Below are 18069 nucleotides of genomic sequence, written 5' to 3' on the forward strand. Positions count from 1 at the left end.
TAGGACCCCAGTGCTGCAAGACAACAGTGCTAGCCACCGTGCTGTCCCCTAAAAGGTAGCAAACCTCCCACATCAGGGAATCAAAACCAAGTCTCTAGCGTAACAGGCAGGAATCCTCACCACTATACTAACAAGGAAGTATTGCTCCCCCTCATGCATCCATAAACAGTATCGCTCCCATAAGTAATATTGTTCCATCTCATGCCCCCATACGTATACCATTCAGGGAAAGTCACAACTTCTTCAAATCATAACTGCTACCAGACCTGTGGTCAGCTTATCGCTGGCTAGGACAACCTGTAAGGCCGGGTTCACACATGCCATATTTTTTTGGAAAGTCAAATCACACAGCACCCTGATGGGCATTTTTTTGCAGATACACAATGTGTGAACAAGGCCTCCATACTTGGTGAAGAGCTACATACCTGGTGACTTGTCCTCCTCAGCTGTCAAACTTAAGTGACACAAAGAGCTTTAGATTTGGAACTTTAATCATTCGGCTCCAATTGTGATGTCATAAGCCTTGTGATGTCATGAGCCTTGTGATGTCATGAGCCTTGTGATGTCATGATAACTGCCATTGTTCTTTTAAACTGGCTTCACGCACACCGGAATACTTTGGAATATTCCGTCAATCAGAAAAATCATCACCAATATCCATGTGACCAACGGGTTTGAAAATGGCTTAACCCCTTCCTGCTTCAGCGCGTGCGTCAGCTGTTTATTACAGTTGACACCCCCGGGCAATAGCTGCAATCAGCCGCGCGGCCGATCATGGCTATTAACCCTTTAAATGCCGCTGTCAATTCTGACAGCGGTAGAATTGACAGTGGTATTTAAATCCCCCGAATGATGTTCGGGGGTCCCGTATGCCCCTCCCCCCCGCAGTGAGATTGGGGGCATATATCTATATTACTCTCAAGCTCGGCACTAACAACCAATCAGGTTAAATCAGGGAACCTAAACAACCAATCAGGTTGAATCAGACAACCCAAACAACCAATTAGGTTGCTGGAATAGTTAATTAGAAACAATGAGGTTGCTGGAATTGCTCCATAGTGCCGAGCTTGAGAGTAATAATAATAATAATAATACAAGTTTAAATCCCCCCCCCCCTTTTGCCATATCTATAATAAAGAAAATCTAAATCATTAAAGAAAAATACATATTTAGTATCGCTGCGTCTGTAAAAGTCCGATCTATCAAAGTAGCACATTATTTTCCCCGCACAGTGAACACCATCCAAAAAATAAAATAAAGAACGCCAGAAATGCACTTTTGCCTCGACTCCCCGTAGTCGAGGCACCGCTCAGGAGCAGCGGGCGGCCAAAAGGCTGGCCCTCCCCGTAGTCGAGGCACCGCTCAGGAGCAGCGATTGGCCAAAAGGTGACAAACATGAGAACATACAGTCTCCACACAGATGTTGTCCTTAGTGTGATTTGAACCCAGGACCCCAGCTAAGCAATGCAACATTGCTAGGCACTGTGCCACCATTAAAGGGTTGAAGATTTCCCCATCAAGGAATTCAACCCCGATCTCCAGCTTAACAGGGAGGGATAGTCACCACTATGCTAACAAGAAAGAACCCAGACATATAGCTGACCTTCAAGCACCCAAAAGTAATATTGCTCCCCCTCATGCACCCATAGGTAATACTGTTCCCCCTCATTCCTCCATAAGTAATATTGCTCTCCATGAGGCTCTTCTAAGTAATGTTGCTCCATCTCATGCCCCTATAACTAATGTTGCTCCACCTCATGAGTATTGCTCCCCTTTCATTTCCTCTTAAGTATTCTTGCTCCACCTCATACCCCCATTAGTAATCTTGCTACCTTCAAGAACCCATAATTAGTGATATTGTTATTTTACACATCTATATAAGACATACATATCCTGCAGTGCTGCACATCATTTTGCCATCTCTATTGGGGTTTTGCAGTAAGTTCTCCCATATACTGGTACGTCTTTGGAATGTTGGGTAAAACTAGAGTACCCGGAGGAAGCCCATTCCAACACGAGGAGAACATACAAACGCCATGCGGATGCTGGAATATGAACCTAGGACCCCAGTGCTGCAAGACAACAGTGCTAGCCACCGTGCTGTCCCCTAAAAGGTAGCAAAGCTCCCACATCAGGGAATCAAAACCAAGTCTCTAGCGTAACAGGCAGGAATCCTCACCACTATACTAACAAGGAAGTATTGCTCCCCCTCATGCATCCATAAACAGTATCGCTCCCATAAGTAATATTGTTCCATCTCATGCCCCCATACGTATACCATTCAGGGAAAGTCACAACTTCTTCAAATCATAACTGCTACCAGACCTGTGGTCAGCTTATCGCTGGCTAGGACAACCTGTAAGGCCGGGTTCACACATGCCATATTTTTTTGGAAAGTCAAATCACACAGCACCCTGATGGGCATTTTTTCGCAGCTATACAATGTGTTAACAAGTCCTCCGTACTTGGTGAAGAGCTACATACCTGGTGACTTGTCCTCTTCAGCTGTCAAACTTAAGTGACACAAAAAACTTTAGATTTAGAACTTTAATCATTTAGCTCCAATTGTGGTGTCATAAGCTTTGTGATGTCATAAGCCTTGTGATGTCATGAGCCTTGTGATGTCATGAGCCTTGTGATGCCATGATAACTGCCATTGTTCTTTTAAACTGGCTTCACGCACACCGGAATACTCTAGAATATTCCGTCGTTCAGAAAAATCATCACCAAAATTCGTGTGACCAATGGGTTTGAAAATGGCTTAACCCCTTCCCGCTCCGGACGTACTTTTACAGGGTGACCTCTCTTCATTCAGCGCGTGTGTCAGCTGTTTATTACAGTTGACACCCCCCGGCAATAGCTGCAATTGCAGTGAGATCAGGGGGGCATATATCTATATTACTCTCAAGCTCGGCACTAACAACCAATCAGGTTGAATCAGGGAACCTAAACAACCAATTACGTTGCTGGAATAGTTAATTAGAAACAATGAGGTTGCTGGAATTGCCCCATAGTGCCGAGCTTGAGAGTAATATTCGGGGGAGCCAAGCAGGTGTCATGGCAGCCGGGAGCCTTCTGAAAGGCCCCAGGGCTGCCTTAAGAGACTGCCTATCAAGCCATCCCCGTGGGGTGGCTTGAAAGACTGCCTGTCAAAAAGCAGTATGACGTAATGCTATTGTAGGAGCAATCAAAGCATCGCATGTTGTAGTCCTCCAGGGGGGCTTAAAAGAAAAGTGCAATTAAGATCAATAAAGTTTTAATAATTGTAAAAAAAAAATAATAATAATAATACAAATTTAAATCACCACCCCTTTTTGCCATATCTACAATAAAGAAAATCTAAATCATTAAAGAAAAATACATATTTGGTATCGCTGCGTCTGTAAAAGTTCGATCTATCAAAGTAGCTCATTATTTTCCCCACGCAGTGAACGTCGTCCAAAAAATAAAATAAAGAACGCCAGAAATGCACTTTTTCAGTTACCCTGTCTCCCAGAAAAAACGCAATAAAAAGCGATCAAAAAGTCGTATGTATTCCATATTGGTACTAACGTAAACTACAGGACATCCCGCAAAAAATGAGCCCTCACACAAGTACGTCGACAAAAAATAAAAAAGTTATTGCGCGCAGAAGATGGCGGCAGAAAATAATTTTAAAAAATGAAATGTCTTTGAAAAATAAAGGAGTAGTACAGTAGAAAAAAACTATACAAGTTTAGTATCGTAGTAATCGTACTGACCCATAGAATAAAGTTATCATGTCGTTTTTGTTGCAATTTGTGCGCCGTAGAAACAAGACGCACTGAAAGATGGCGGAATGTCATTTTACTCCACTTAGAATTTTTTAACAGTTTTTCAGTACATTATATAGTACAGTAAATGGTATCATTTAAAACTACAACTTGTCTCGTAAAATACAAGCCCTCATACAGCGACGTCGATGGATAAATAAATAAAGGAGTTATGATTTTTTTGAAGGAGGGAGGAAAAAACTAAAATGGGGAAAAAAAAGGGGCCGTGTCATTAAGGGGTTAAAGCTCTGTTCACATCATATTATGTAAACATATTGGTCATATGTGTCAGGAGATGTTTGCCCACCCTATTTTACAATATTAGGTTTAATCTACATAGATACTTGTACCACACATTGGGGGTGGGTTTTTTGGCACCAAAGGCATATATACTATGAGGCAGACTATAAGGCCCCTGCTATGGGGCGCTTGGAGAGTAGTAATCCAGGCTCAGTTGGTCCTATTCCCCTTCACTACTGGGTAACACGGACCTGTACACAATACCCCTCTCTAGAGGAACTGCATTGTTAGCCAACAAAGAGTAAGAACTGTCCTATGTTCATGGAAAGGGACATAGAGGTGGAAAAAAACACCAGGCCCTTCTGTCCTGGATACTAAAATCTGACACCATAAGCTTGACTCCGATGACAGCTCTTGTATAAAATACGCGCTCCTAGTTTTAGAAAAGACAGACTGAGGACATGGTATCTAAAGCATTGGACTTCTAAGAGTGGGTAAGACCACAGAGGAGTTGGGTTACCTTGAGTGCTTGAGTTTACCGCAGTCCTTGCTCAGCAATAGGTCGAATACAGAACGCTGCATTGAGTAACATCACTGCTCAACATAGATATCCACTTTTGGATTACCCAAATGAATAGAAAGGCAGACTATCAGGAGCCACATAGACTACTTCCAAAATGCATTCTAAATGAACTTAAAGGGCTATTCCCATCTTGGAACTTTTTTGGCATATTCATTAGATATGCCATAAAAGTCTTATAGGTGTGAGTCCTACCTCTGGGACTTGCATCCATCTCAAGTTCAGACCCCTAAGACACAATGCCTGTCTGTATATATCATGTTTTCCTGAAAATAAGACACTGTCTTATATTAATTTTTTGGCCCAAAAGAGGCACAGTGTCTTATTTTTGGGGATGTCTAATACTTACCTGGCCGACGGCATCCTGGTTCCTCACGTTGTACTTCGGCGCTGTGGCAGGCTGCCATGTCCTCTGTGCTGACAACATTCTCTTCCTGGTAACAGGGCTTTAAATACCTCCTCCATGAAGAGAGTACTGTGATTGGATCACGAGCATCACTGGCTCAGCCAATCAGAGCCAGCGTTCGATCATTCACAGCCATTTAGTGAGTTCATCTAGCGCCAGCTCTGATTGGCTGAGCCAGTGGCGCTCGTGATTCAATTAAAGCACCCGGAGACTAGCGCGAGGGATCAGGCTAGGTGAGTATTGCTGTTTATTATCTAGTGTAGCTAGGGCTTATTTTCGGGGAGGTCTTATATTTCCAGCTTCCACTTCTCCCCTTCCCTTCTGAAAATCAAGGTAGGGCTTATTATCATGGTAGGTCTTATTTTCAGGGAAACATGGTAGATGCCGGAAACAGCTGAGTGGGACTTCTATGGGAGGTATAAAAACAGCGTAACCAAGCCAGGCTCAATTTGTTCCATCCTCTCACCTGCCTGGCTTCCTTGTTTCTGACAGTGTTCCTATCTAAACCGTTTTTGGCCCAAATAGGATCGCCCCTTTAATGGTTATTTCATTCATTTCAGGTTGTGTCTAACTTTAAAAATAAACTTTATGTACTTTCTATAAACATACAATAATCTGGAATATTTGATAATTTTCCACCTGCCAGGGGCTTGAGTATATAGTACACCCCTTCATCACTACCATTACAACATGGAATCATAGAATGGTAGAGTTGGAAGGGACCTCCAGGGTCGTCTGGTCCAACACTCAGCTCAATGCATAGCCAAGGCAAAAAAAGGGGAAATGGCTGGCATCACTCAAAAACTATATGGTGCAAGGAATGCCACACACCTAAGACAACATGCTCTAAGAAAAAGAAGGTGGTGTGTGAGAATGCATTATATGTACTCAGTCATTACCAATTATCAAGAAGCATACGCCTTTATTAAAGTAAATGTGCAAAGACAGACTTAAAAGGTTAGAAACATTTTTACAGTGTCAAATGGTGCGTAATCAATACTTGGGCGTGCAAGCTATATAAGATGCCTCCTCCTGGACCAAGCCGCCTTTATTACATTTATTATGAATTTACATTATTTATTACACTTCTACTACTATGATTATAGATTTTTTTATTGTATGTATTACAGTGTCATGGTTTAATAAGGGCGGCTTGACCTGGGAAAGGTAAACCTATTAGGGTTTGCACTGCTGTGTACTGATTATTGAATAATTAAAGGAGTTGCCAAGCAAGTACTATTGATGAACTATTGTCAGGTTATTAGTTGTTGTTTGGCTGGGCTCCACTGCTTGTGACCCCAGCTGATCGGGCACCCGCTGTCAGCGCCACAACACACAAGGGTATGAAGCAGAGGCACTAAGTTCAGACCCCTGTGTAGTGGCTGGCACTCATAATTGCACACTCAGCGCTCACTGATTTTAATGGGAGCTGCTCCTGCAATTTACGCGTGCCATCAACTACATAGGGGTCGGAACTAACTGCTTCCGCTTCATATTCCTGTGAGTTGTGACGATGACAGTGGGTACCTGATCAGCTGGTCAGTTGGCGTCCTAAATGGTGGACCCCAGCTGGTGAATTATTGATGACCTGTCCTGAGGATAGGTCTTCAAAGGGGTCCTGTCATTAGAAAACAAAAATTCTATACTTACCTATTCCTTCCCCGTCAGTCTTCTTATGAAATCTTCCCCTCATTGATCTTCTCCTGTCTCCTGCAGTTTCCCAGGTCACCTCACCTCCAGCCGGCCGGTGACGAAGCATACATTCTCGACAGTCTCATTCCTGCAGGGCAATGTACACTACGTTACTAGTGACATAGCGTTCAGTCTAGCAGGGAGTGCCGAGCTATTGCAAAGACTGCGCATGCACGTTGTCTCTCTGCAATAGTATATGAACACTCGCGGTAAGACAGCACGCATTCACAGTCTTGGCAGTAGATCGGCATTCCATGCTAGGCAGTGAACGTTACGTCACTAGTGACGTAACTTACACTGACAGGCCGAAAAAGAATGTAGAGAATGGATGCATCATAACAAGAAGAAGAGGATTTGACCGGCTGGAGGTGAGGTGACCCGGGGGACTGGAGAAGATCAGTGAGGAGAAGATAAGGTAAAAAGATTGCCTGGGGGGGAATAGGTAAGTATTGATTTTTTTTTCTAATGACAGAACTCCTTTAATAATATTTGCCTGGAAAACCCCCCTAAACTTTTTTGTAATTCACTTTAATAAAGGTTTACTTTTTTGCTAATGTTTAACCAGATAAAGGACCAAGCATCGTAAAGTTATGGCACTTAATCTTGGGCTTTAATCCCGGCCAAAGGTAAAAGTATGGCATGAGATTAAAGCTTCTTCCACACTGGCGATAGATTTTCCTGCTATGCGAGAGTGAGTGAAAACGCATTATTTTGAAATCAATGATTTTCAATGGTTTCCTTCTCATTTACGATGTTTTCACTCTAAGTTGCAATAAAAAAAATCTGTGATATCGCCCATTTTTTTTATTGTGAGAAGATTGCGAAAGAGCTTTGGAATCCCCCATAGTGAGAAGAGAGAGGAGGCTGAGCTACAGGGGATCTCTTACATATTTTTCCATATTTGCAGAGCTAGGGGGCAGGGCTAGAGGGCTTTCTCAGGGCTTCCCCGGAGAGCAGCAGTGAGGGTCAGGGCTAGAGGGATCCGCCCTCTAGTCCTGTCCCTCACCCCCGCTCTTGGGGAAGTCCTGGGAAAACCCTCTAGCTCTGCCCCCTATTGCTCCAAATATGGGGAAATATGTAGGAGATCCCCTGTAGCTCCGCCCCCTGTCTCTCCTCACTATGGGAGATTCCAAAGCTCTTTTGTGATCTTCTCCCATTGATTTTAATGGGGCCAGCACTGAAAACAATGGGCGATATTGCAGATTTTTTTTATCGCAACTTGCAGCGAGTGAAAACATCGCAAATGAGAATGAAACCATTGAAAATCATTGGTTTCAAAATCATGCGTTTTCACTCGCTCTCGCATCACAGAAAAATCTATCGACTGGGTGGAAGAGCCCTAAAGCTCCTGCAATGTAGCAGGAGCAGGTCAGATCCTTGGCTATCAGTGATAGCCGGGGACCCAGAGGAAAAGGCAGAAGTGTTTTTTAACAGTTTCTGTCTTCTCTCTTGCAGGCTACATAGCACTCAATGAGCATAGTGAATAAAGAAAGCAGAAGTGCTATTTTTGCTATTCAACCTACCGATCATGTGACTGTTGGGTGCCTCCTACCACAGTAAAGCTGCAGGGTCCTAGCAGACCCAAATCAGCTCTACCAGTGACTATTGTCTCTATAGGGGGATGTTTTTCCCTGTAACTGGGGCTCCTATTGATGGGGTTTCTATGGATGCCTCAGCTATAGTGGAAAAGTGTGAAATAAAAAAATAAAAAAATACAATTTGAATGGCCCCCTGAGATTTTATATGACATCATGGGGGACAAAAATGTTTAAAAAAATTAGTAACTAAAATAAGTAAAGAAAAATACAGAATAAAATAAAAAATATACATAAAAAAGAAATGACCCACCACCAACGCCAACCAAAACTGTCGTCATATGTGCCTTGTAATCCGAGACTATACAAATTTATCAAAAAGTGCCAAACAAAATGAGGAACCTGCTTCCTGTACTTTATTGTAGTGGAAATATACTAATTTTAAAAATAAATAACTATAAATTTAAAAAAATTATTTTAGCTCTTTAACCCCAATAAAACTAAAAAACAGATTTTAAAAATCCAATAAAAGAAGATATAAAAACAGCCCAATACATCATGGGGAAAAAACGAAGTACTAATAATTTTGATAGCTGAAGAAAAAAATAGGACCATAAAACCACCACATGGCTAAAATCCCTAAAAAGTGTCTGGTCTTTTTGGACCAAAACGCCCTGGTCCTTAAGGGTTAAGTGCATATATTGGACTTTCACACTGCACTTCATTTTTCTCAATGCCCATTGCAACATGCATAATTACCAATAAATATGTGACACCAAAATTATACAGGAAACCATTTTTAGGGCAAATTAGCACTGCCGCACTTCTTTTAATGTTCGTCTCTCCTTCGGCATATGGAATTTGCATAGTCTTTATTATTTACTATTGTTGACTATCATCAGGATCATTAACCCTTTGCAATCCAATTTTGGTTTCAGGGTTTCCTAGGGGGTTTTCTCTTTCTGCCATTATACAAAGGTGCCATCTTCTGGCTAGAGCCAGTACTGCGGTATGGAACATGCTGGAGAGGCCCCGAGAACAGAGCGGTCGCGCTACACAGAGAATGCAGGTAGTGCCAGTGCTGTTTCCTGCATGGGACCCGGTGATCACATCAGAGCTGCAGGGTCTTCGCTAAAGCCACTAAAGAGGGATATTTTCCCCTTAAACCCCTTTCTGCTCCAGGATGTACATTTACGGGGGCAACCTCTCTTCCTACAGCACGGGTGTCAGCTGTTTATTGCAGCTGACACCAGCGGGGAATAGCTGCAATCGGCCGCGCAGCCGATCATGGCTGTTAAGCCTTTAAATGCCACTGTCGATTCCGACAGCTGCATTTAAATCCCGCAAACATCGTTCGGGGATCCCGTACAGCCCCCCTGCAGTGAGATTGGGGGAGCCGTGCAAGTGTCATGGCAGCCTGGGGCTGCCTTAGGAGACTGCCTATTAAGCTATCCCAGCGGGGCTGCTTGATAGGCTGCCTTTTAAATCGCAGTATGACGTAATTCTATAGCATTACGTCATACTACAGGAGCGATCAAAGCATCGCATGTTGTAGTCTCCCAGGGGGGCTTAAAAGAAAAGTGAAAAAAAAATCAATAAAGTTTTATTAATTGTAAAAAAAAAAGTAATAAAAGTTTAAATCACCCCCCTTTTGCCATATCTGTTATCAAAAAATGTAAATCATAAAAGAAAAACACATATTTGGTATCGCCACGTCCGAAAAGTCCGATCTATCAAAGTAGCGCATTATTTACCCCGCAAGGTGAACGTCGTCCGAAAAAAAATATAAAGAACACCAGAAATGCACTTCTTCAGTCACCCTGTCTCCCAGAAAAAAACGCAATAAAAAGCGATCAAAAAGTCGTATGTATTCCGAATTGGTACTAACGGAAACTACAGGACATTCCATAAAAAATGAGCCCTCACACAACTACATCGACGGAAAGATAAAAAAGTTATCGCGCGCACAAAATGACCGCAGAAAATAATTGAAAAAAATTAAATGTCTTTGAAAAAAAAAAAAAAGAGTAGTTCAGTAAAAAAAAAAAAAAAGCTATACAAGTTTGGTATCGCAGTAATCGTACCGACCCATAGAATAAAGTTATCATGTCGCTTTTGTTGCCGTTTGTGCGCCGTAGAAACAAAACGCACTGAAAGATTGCGGAATGTTGGTTTTTGTTTCATTTTACTCCACTTAGAATTTTTTAAAGGTTTTTCAGTATATTATATGGTACAGTAAATAGCACCATTGAAAAATACAACTCGTCCCGCGAAAAACAAGCCCTCATACAGCGACGTCGATGGATAAATAAAGGGGGAGGAAAAAATGAAAATGGAAAAAAAAGGGGGCGGCGTCATTAAGGGGTTAACTGGGGCTCCTATGAGGGCTGCTCCTAGGGATGTCCCAGTTACAGTGAAAAAGTGTGAAATAAAACAAAAAAATGCAGTTTGAATAACCCCTAGAGGTCTTCTATGACATCATGTGGGACATAGTTGTTAAAACAAAAGTTTCAAAAATAAGTTAAAAAAAACAACACAATAAAATAAAAATATATCTAAAAAAAGAAAACGAGGCACAGAAAACGCTGCAGTGTTGAAATGTGCAATGTTTATTTCCCTCTGTAGGCTGGTTCACACGCGGAATTCTATGTGGTCTTTGGTGCCAAATACATAGGAAAATAGAACAGGGCCTTCTTTTTTTTTTTTTTTTTTGCACATGCACGAAATGCGTGCAAAAAAATCGTCAATATGAATGAGCCCATTGACGTCAGAGGGTTCTATTCTCTGCGTATTACGTGCGCTAATACCGCAAGCGCAGAAGGTTCATACATATTTTACACGCACATTTTTGACACACACAAAAAAATTGTACTTGCTGTATTTTGTGCACATTTCTGCGCCAAAGGGCCCTATAAAAGCCTATAAGATGGGTGCAAATACGCACACAATGCAGACAGAAATGCGCAATACATTGTGCATTTTCGTGAAAAAGAGGACACATCTGGAGCTCATTAGGCTAAATAGACATTCAAATCACAACAAGGATGTATTGCGCACGTATATGAACAGACCTGCATGCGCAAAAACGTACGGTACGGAAAACATCCCCGTTCCAAGTGCGAATCCGTTGCGCTGAAGTGTGCGCATTTGTGCATACACTCGTCTGAAGGAGGCTTAATTAGGGAGTTCATAATACTGTGTAATTAGTCAGCTAGATGCAAACTACACAGATAGGCGGAAACTACATCCAGCAGGTTGTTAGGGCGGCTTCACCTGCACATCACTCACAACTGGGAACCAAACATCGCGGTCACATGTTTCACCCGGACGCATTACACAGGCGCACAGCGTCTCTTAGTAACGGAAGTCAGCAAGACCGGAAGTGGGTTTGAATGACAGGCTGCGGGGAGAGTGACCTCCCGAGAGGGTAATTAACCCTTCCAAAGGGCTGGCAGTCATGTGACGGATGTGACAGCTGTGTATACCGGAGACAACCGGCGTCCGCAGTCCAGGTGAGCCGCTTCTTGCTTATACAGAACACTGATGTTTGTCAGTCGCTTGAGATAATATATAGTGTGATCATACATGCTGGAACTTGTAGTTCTACAACAGCTGAGGGGACACGTGATCAGAGCAAGCTACAGGGCTGTGTACCCTCCTCCTCAAGTAGAGGGGGCACTGCTGGCACTGCACCATATTTTGTGCATATGGGGGCCCACTGATTGGCATCTGTGAACCAATGCAAACCCAGCGGCACAAGATGAACCGCGTATGCCGTTGGCATAGGTGCCGTTAGGGGGCGCACTTAAAGATGGGGGGTCTGCTAGAAAAAAAAAGTCCTTAGAGGAGGGGGATGACATGAGGCACCTGAAGGGGCTCATGCCCATGAACGTATCGGTAAAACACTGGGGGTCTCCCGGCTATGTGAGCCGGCAGAGGCCGTGTATGCCTGCACGTACATAGGCTGCATATGATACGCTGTCCATATGTAATACATTTCGTACGGGCGGCATTTACATACGCAACCCTACTCTGAAGCAGAGCGGGGAGTAAAATAAGAGTCACACTGCGCATGTGCGTGAGATACGCGGGCGTACGCCGTGCACTCGCAGCCATACGTGGTCTCTGGTGTTTACAAAATCGGTAAAATGTCGCAGGGAGACCCATAGGGTTTTACTGATACGTTTGTGGGCATGAGGTGGTACGCAGAGACTTAGAGCGTGCTGCCATCTATTTCTCTTGCGTGCCCACACGCTCATCTGCAGGCATCAGTGAAAGTCAATTGACTTTCATTAATTCCATCCACCACGTATCATGAGGGTGCGCAACGCACGCGTAATACGAGGGGAAAACACGGTCGTGGACATGAGCCCCAACGGTGGGGGATCACTTAGTACCTGGAGTGCGAGAAGACTGAAGCTGGGGGTTTGCCTAAAAGGGGGGAGTCCTATGGAGGCATGAGGCTCCTGATGGGATGAGAGGTTCCCCTGGAGCACAAGGGGTTAACTGGAGCATGAAAGGCCAGGGGGGTGGGGTGTTACTTGCAGACATCTGAAAAGGTGGGGTTCACCTACAGCATGAGATGCCTAAACAATTGGGGGGGGTGGGGTGAAGGATGGGCGTCATTTGGCAAAAGAGATGCTTAAAGAAGTCACTAGTTTTAAACGATGGTTGACAGTGTTACAGGGGGTCTTCAGGACAAATGTGGTGACCTATTTATCAGCGTGTGATTGGTGGGCTTCTTGAACCCACGTGGACCAACCCATCACACCTGTGAAAACAGTGTATTTTGCCGATCGGACAGCAACTCAGAGGTCAGACCTCACCGATCAAACATTACCAGTGTTTATGTCTTGGAGGACCCCTTTAAGGTGCTCTGCTATGCTTTGAGGGTTCTTAGGCCATTGATAAGAATATGTATTGCGGACGTCCTTGTAGGAGACCCCATTACTGTGTAGACGGGGTTATTACTAGGTTGCCGGAAAATGCATCTAAATGTGAACCTCTTTTGTCTCTCTGCAGCCATGGCTATAAAGATCTTCTTTCCGACCAGCTGCTCAGCGGCAGAGAGCGGCCTCCTTATCGGGCGCTGGATGGAGGAGCACCGGTCCGCCGTCATCCTGGCCACACTGCAGTTCCCGTTCATTCCTGCCAGTGTGAAGAGGCACCTGAGTCAGCTGGAGCAAGTAACGGGCATGAGCCTCTCTGTCCTGGGAACCTGGAGCCATAGTAAAGCAGAAGCAGATGAGAAAATGGAGAACTTCCTGGGGGAGCTGAGCAGCATCTTCAAGCACCAGCCCTGGCTGCGGATGGCGAGAGAGACCACCAGCAAGTTCTGGGACTGTCGGATTGAAAGCCTGGAGGATGGCGCCTCGGAGGATGTGGTCTTGGTGTACTATGATCAGAGGAAGGTCATGTTATCAGAACTGCATTCTGCGTCGGAGCACTCGGAGATAGCCGCCATGTTTAATACAGTGGCCAAGAACCAGCTTCTCTTTGCCAACGATAAGTATGACGAGGGGCCGGTGAGATTAACGCATTGGCAATCTGAGGGCATGGAGGCCAGTATCATCGTGGAGCTGGGGAAGCAAGCGTCTGTGCCAATGTGTGCCGTTCTTTCGTTTTTTGTCTCAGCGATCACTAGCATCTGCAGTCTCAGGTATGAGTATAAAGCAGTCATCTATTTCATCACATCTTCGTCATATATTGTACTTCCCTCTCTATGCGCCAAGCCCGCTGCTCAGCTGAGAGCCAAGGACTGGGACCGCGGTGCAATGTGCGGGTGGCCCAGACTCTCAAGATTGGTTTTAGAACCAAATTGCTGAATCACTTGTAATGACACCCAGATCGGGTAGGGAGTTTCAAACCCACCACTAGAGGGAGCTTACTACCATTGATAGGCAATAGTGTTTAGCGGACTGAAACAGTCAAACCGTGGGCGATTTGTCTCTGCCAAACTTTCTTCGTCGTCCTCCGTGTGATACATCAGTATTCATGATGCTCAGGTTTGGTTCAAACTAATTCGGACCGAGCCAAACTTTTTGCCCAGATTGAACAAACTGGCTGAACTGAACTTTCCAAAAGTTTGTTAATCACTAATATACAACCTTAGGATTCATTCACACGGACATATTCAGTGCTGGAAAAATTTGCCTCATAGTCCATGATAGAAATCCAAAGCTAACCATCGGATTTTTGACATGGGTTTGCATTTTTAAGTGCTACAGATACAGTCCCATTCCATGAGTCAGATCTGCGTGTGGTCACCTGATGTGGAAACCACGTCAATTCTTTTTTTTTTTTTCCTTGACATGGATTTAAAATCTTCATTCTTGAACATGGTAGGAGGCCAACGTCACGCAGGTTTCAGTGTGGAATCTGAATACAAAAAAACTTTCTGAAAGTCCAGTGCTTCCAAATGTAGTACTACAGAAATAATAGTGACCTAAGGATTGTCACCCCCCCCCCAAAATAATTCATATTGTCATACAGACCCTGCTCCAAAAACAATGCCCCACGCATAGTGCCACCTAATGTAATTGTAAACGGACGGCACAGCAATTACTGCCATAAATAACGCCCCAGAAAATAATTATGTACCTATGGTACCCCTGACCATTAGTGCCACACACTGTGCCCTGATTGTATTAGTGCTCCAGTGATACCCCTACCAAGCAGATGATGCCACACTGTGATTGTGCTCAACATATATTGCCCTAAAGAAGTACTAGTGCTCACAATATAACTACAAATTGCATCCATCGTGTCTAGAAGCATACCTCCAACAGTACGTACTCACATAGTGCCCCCTAAAATAACTGTGCCAACCAGTGTCCCCAAGGTTTTCCCAAAGTAATAGTGCCCCCAAACAGAGTAGCTAACGCTTGCGTGCCAAAAAAGTAAAAATGCCCACCAAACCTCATTCCTACGACAAGCCTCTTTGGTAAATTGAGCAGTTTGCAGGATGGCAAGGAGGCGCCTTAATATTGTAGTTTGATGCCCTGTAGCTAATAAACCAAGATCTTGCTGTGAAGATATGCTACAATAGATTTTGGTACCCATGTTGTATAAGAATGGTTCAGTAGAACTGTGGTGATCTGCGTGTTGTGACTGTAAGGCCTCCTTCACACGGGCGACACAGCATCGCCGCAAGAAAATAGCAGCGGTATCGCATCTCTGGCCTATGCGATATATCATGATTTTGTAGCACTACAAAGTCGCGAGTGGTGCTACAAAGTCACGTGACTTGGTAGCACCACATGTGAGGATTTTCAAGAAAATAAGCCCCAGCTATGGGAAAAAGTAAAAAAAAAAAAGTATACATCATCTTAGAAGTATTGTCCGGGGCTCCGCTACAGCTTCCTCCTGGTCCCCGGCACTGGTCTTCTTCATCACTTCTGGCCGGGGATTGAAAAATCCCCACCTCCTGGTAGTGCTGGCTGTGATTGGCTGACGCTTAGCCAATTGGAGCCAGCGCTCGATGAATGGCTGTGATTGGTTCATGGAGCGCTGGCTGTGATTGGCTAAGTGTCAGCCAATAAGAGGCAGCGCTTCCAGGAGGCGGGGATTTTTCAATCCGTGTCCACAAGAGATGAAGAACAACAGTGTTGGGGACCAGGAAGAAGATGCAGCGAAGCTGGGCAGCGCTTCTAAGGTGATGTATACTTTAAAAAAAATTTTTTTTCCTGCAGCTAGGGCTTAAGTTATGGCTTTGACAATAGGATTTCCTACTGTCAAAGTTGCACCGCACAAAAAAATGCTTCTTTTGTGCAATGCGATGCAACAGAGAAGAAGGCTCCATAGGAAACATGGGCTACAAAACCTTGCAGGTCGCGTGCATATCGCGAAACCCACAAGATTTTTGTCTCACAATGTCACATGTTACAAAATATCGCAAATGTGAAAGAATCCATAGGAAAGCATGGGCTTCACATACATGCGATTTGTAGCATTGTCACATCGCAAGATAATCGTGCGCCTTTGTCACCCATGTGAAGGAGGCCTGAGGCGGAGTTCACACCAGCGTTTTTTTTCAACTAATATCGTCTTACGTAAACCGATCTGTACAAAAAGATGAAATCAAACTGCTTTCCATTTTTTTTGCAGTCAAAAAATGGATCCGTTTTCGTTCCCTGTTCTGACCTGGCGAAGCAATTTGCGTGTGTTTAAAAAAAAAAAAAAAAAAAAAAAAAAATTTGAATGAAGACAGAAAAATGAGAAACTGTTATACCCGATGGTCTTCAGTTTTAATGCAATTCAATGGGCTAGAAAACTGACTCTTTTTTTTCTGTTTTGCTGCTCTCACGAAGGAACAGCTAGACGGAAAGTAAAACGCTGGTGTGAAATGGCCCTAATATTTACGTTAAAATCCATCCACATCACATGTCTTTTGTCTCGCAGGGTCCTTAGTGGGAAGCCGCTCTCCTTCCTGTGGAACAAACTGTCCACTTTTGAACAACTGGGGAACCGCTTGGAGAACCTGCGTATCATCAGCAGCGCTGAGAAAGCCCAAGACCACGTGACGTTCATGAGGTATCAGCTAGTCCTCCAGGACCGCCCAGAGATGTACAGCATGTGGATGCTCTCATCTGCTACGTGATCACGCCTTGTTTAAGGTAGTTTTGTTGTTTTCTGACTTACTTTTCATGTCCTCCTCTGACTATTTTGTTTTGTAGAAAGGCCAACATGGTCTTGTCGCTGCTTTTGGACATTGTACTTGGGATATTACTCATGTCCTGGCTCTATCGGGGGAACCACATAGGACAGCTGGCTGATGCCCTCATGCCCGTCGCTGATGTGAGTACTGTCTATTCTTTAGTAAGACGTCCAGGACTGATCTTCCTTCTGTGTAATAATCAATTTGTACTTCTTTTTTTTTTCATCCTGTTTCTACTACAGCGTGTCGCTTTGGAACTTCAAAGCCTACTGCAGTGGTTGATGGGAGCTCCGGCTGGGCTTAAAATGAATCGGGCATTGGATGAAGTCTTGGGGCGATTCTTTATGTACCATATCCACCTGTGGATCAGTAAGTTACATTCAATGGCAGATGTAGTATTCACCACTGTCACTGGCAGATCCTCCATGCTGTGTCCTTGTCCCTCACAGATGAGCGAGCACACTCAATAAGGCAAACTACTCGAGCGAGTAGGGCCTTATTCGAGTACCTGCCCGCTCGTCTCTAAAGATTCGGCTGCCGGCACGGTTGACAGGTGAGTTGCGGCGGTGAGCAGGGGGGAGCGGGGTGGGGAAGCGAGGGAGAGAGAGAGATCTCCCCTCTGTTCCTCCCCGTTCTTCCCCGCCGCTCCCCACCCCCGGCCGGCACCCGAATCTTTAGAGACGAGCGGGCAGGTACTCGAATAAGGCACTACTCGCTCGAGTAGTTTGCCTTATTGAGTATGCTCGCTCATTTCTACCTATGACCATTGCCATACAAGTCACCTTTGTACCCCCATTCCTGATGGGTTGGTATTTGCACACCGTTTTCTGCTACTAGAGAAGATAGATTATAAGTTCCAAGTAAATTGGCTTGGTGGATAGCAGACAATGAGTTAGGGTCCACTTATGTGAGCTGAGAATCGGCCCGTTGTAACTAGCGCAAATTGGTGCTTGTTTACAGCTGCTCACAAATGGAAGAGGATCGCCATTATGGGGACGAGCAATCGGTAATACAATTAGTCGTCCTCATACATCTATTATTGGTCGGATGCATATCTCTCTGTTTACATGGGAAGATGTACAGCCAACCAGCGAGCATTTTTATACTTGCATAAATGACACAGTGAGCGTTCGATCATTCATCAGATGATTGTGAGCATATTCGCACAG

General features: G+C 44.3%; 1 protein-coding gene across 2 annotated transcripts in view; it reads left to right on the forward strand.

The window, feature by feature from the left end:
* PIGQ (phosphatidylinositol glycan anchor biosynthesis class Q) overlaps window positions 1–18069 on the forward strand; it is a 53635-nt gene that overhangs the window by 23194 nt on the left and 12372 nt on the right. Inside the window, exons 1-5 of one of the 2 annotated variants that reach the window (XM_066576523.1) lie at window positions 11261–11756; window positions 13267–13903; window positions 16645–16776; window positions 16920–17040; window positions 17143–17269. In XM_066576523.1, the coding sequence (XP_066432620.1) occupies window positions 13269–13903; window positions 16645–16776; window positions 16920–17040; window positions 17143–17269 (1015 nt within the window). In that variant the 5' untranslated portion in view covers window positions 11261–11756; window positions 13267–13268. Of the gene's footprint in view, window positions 1–11260; window positions 11757–13266; window positions 13904–16644; window positions 16777–16919; window positions 17041–17142; window positions 17270–18069 lie in introns of those variants that run through there. The other variant, XM_066576524.1, reaches the window with a different exon arrangement.

The sequence above is a fragment of the Eleutherodactylus coqui genome, chromosome 8 (genome assembly GCF_035609145.1).
Source record: "Eleutherodactylus coqui strain aEleCoq1 chromosome 8, aEleCoq1.hap1, whole genome shotgun sequence".
In the NCBI taxonomy this organism is placed as follows: domain Eukaryota; kingdom Metazoa; phylum Chordata; class Amphibia; order Anura; family Eleutherodactylidae; genus Eleutherodactylus; species Eleutherodactylus coqui.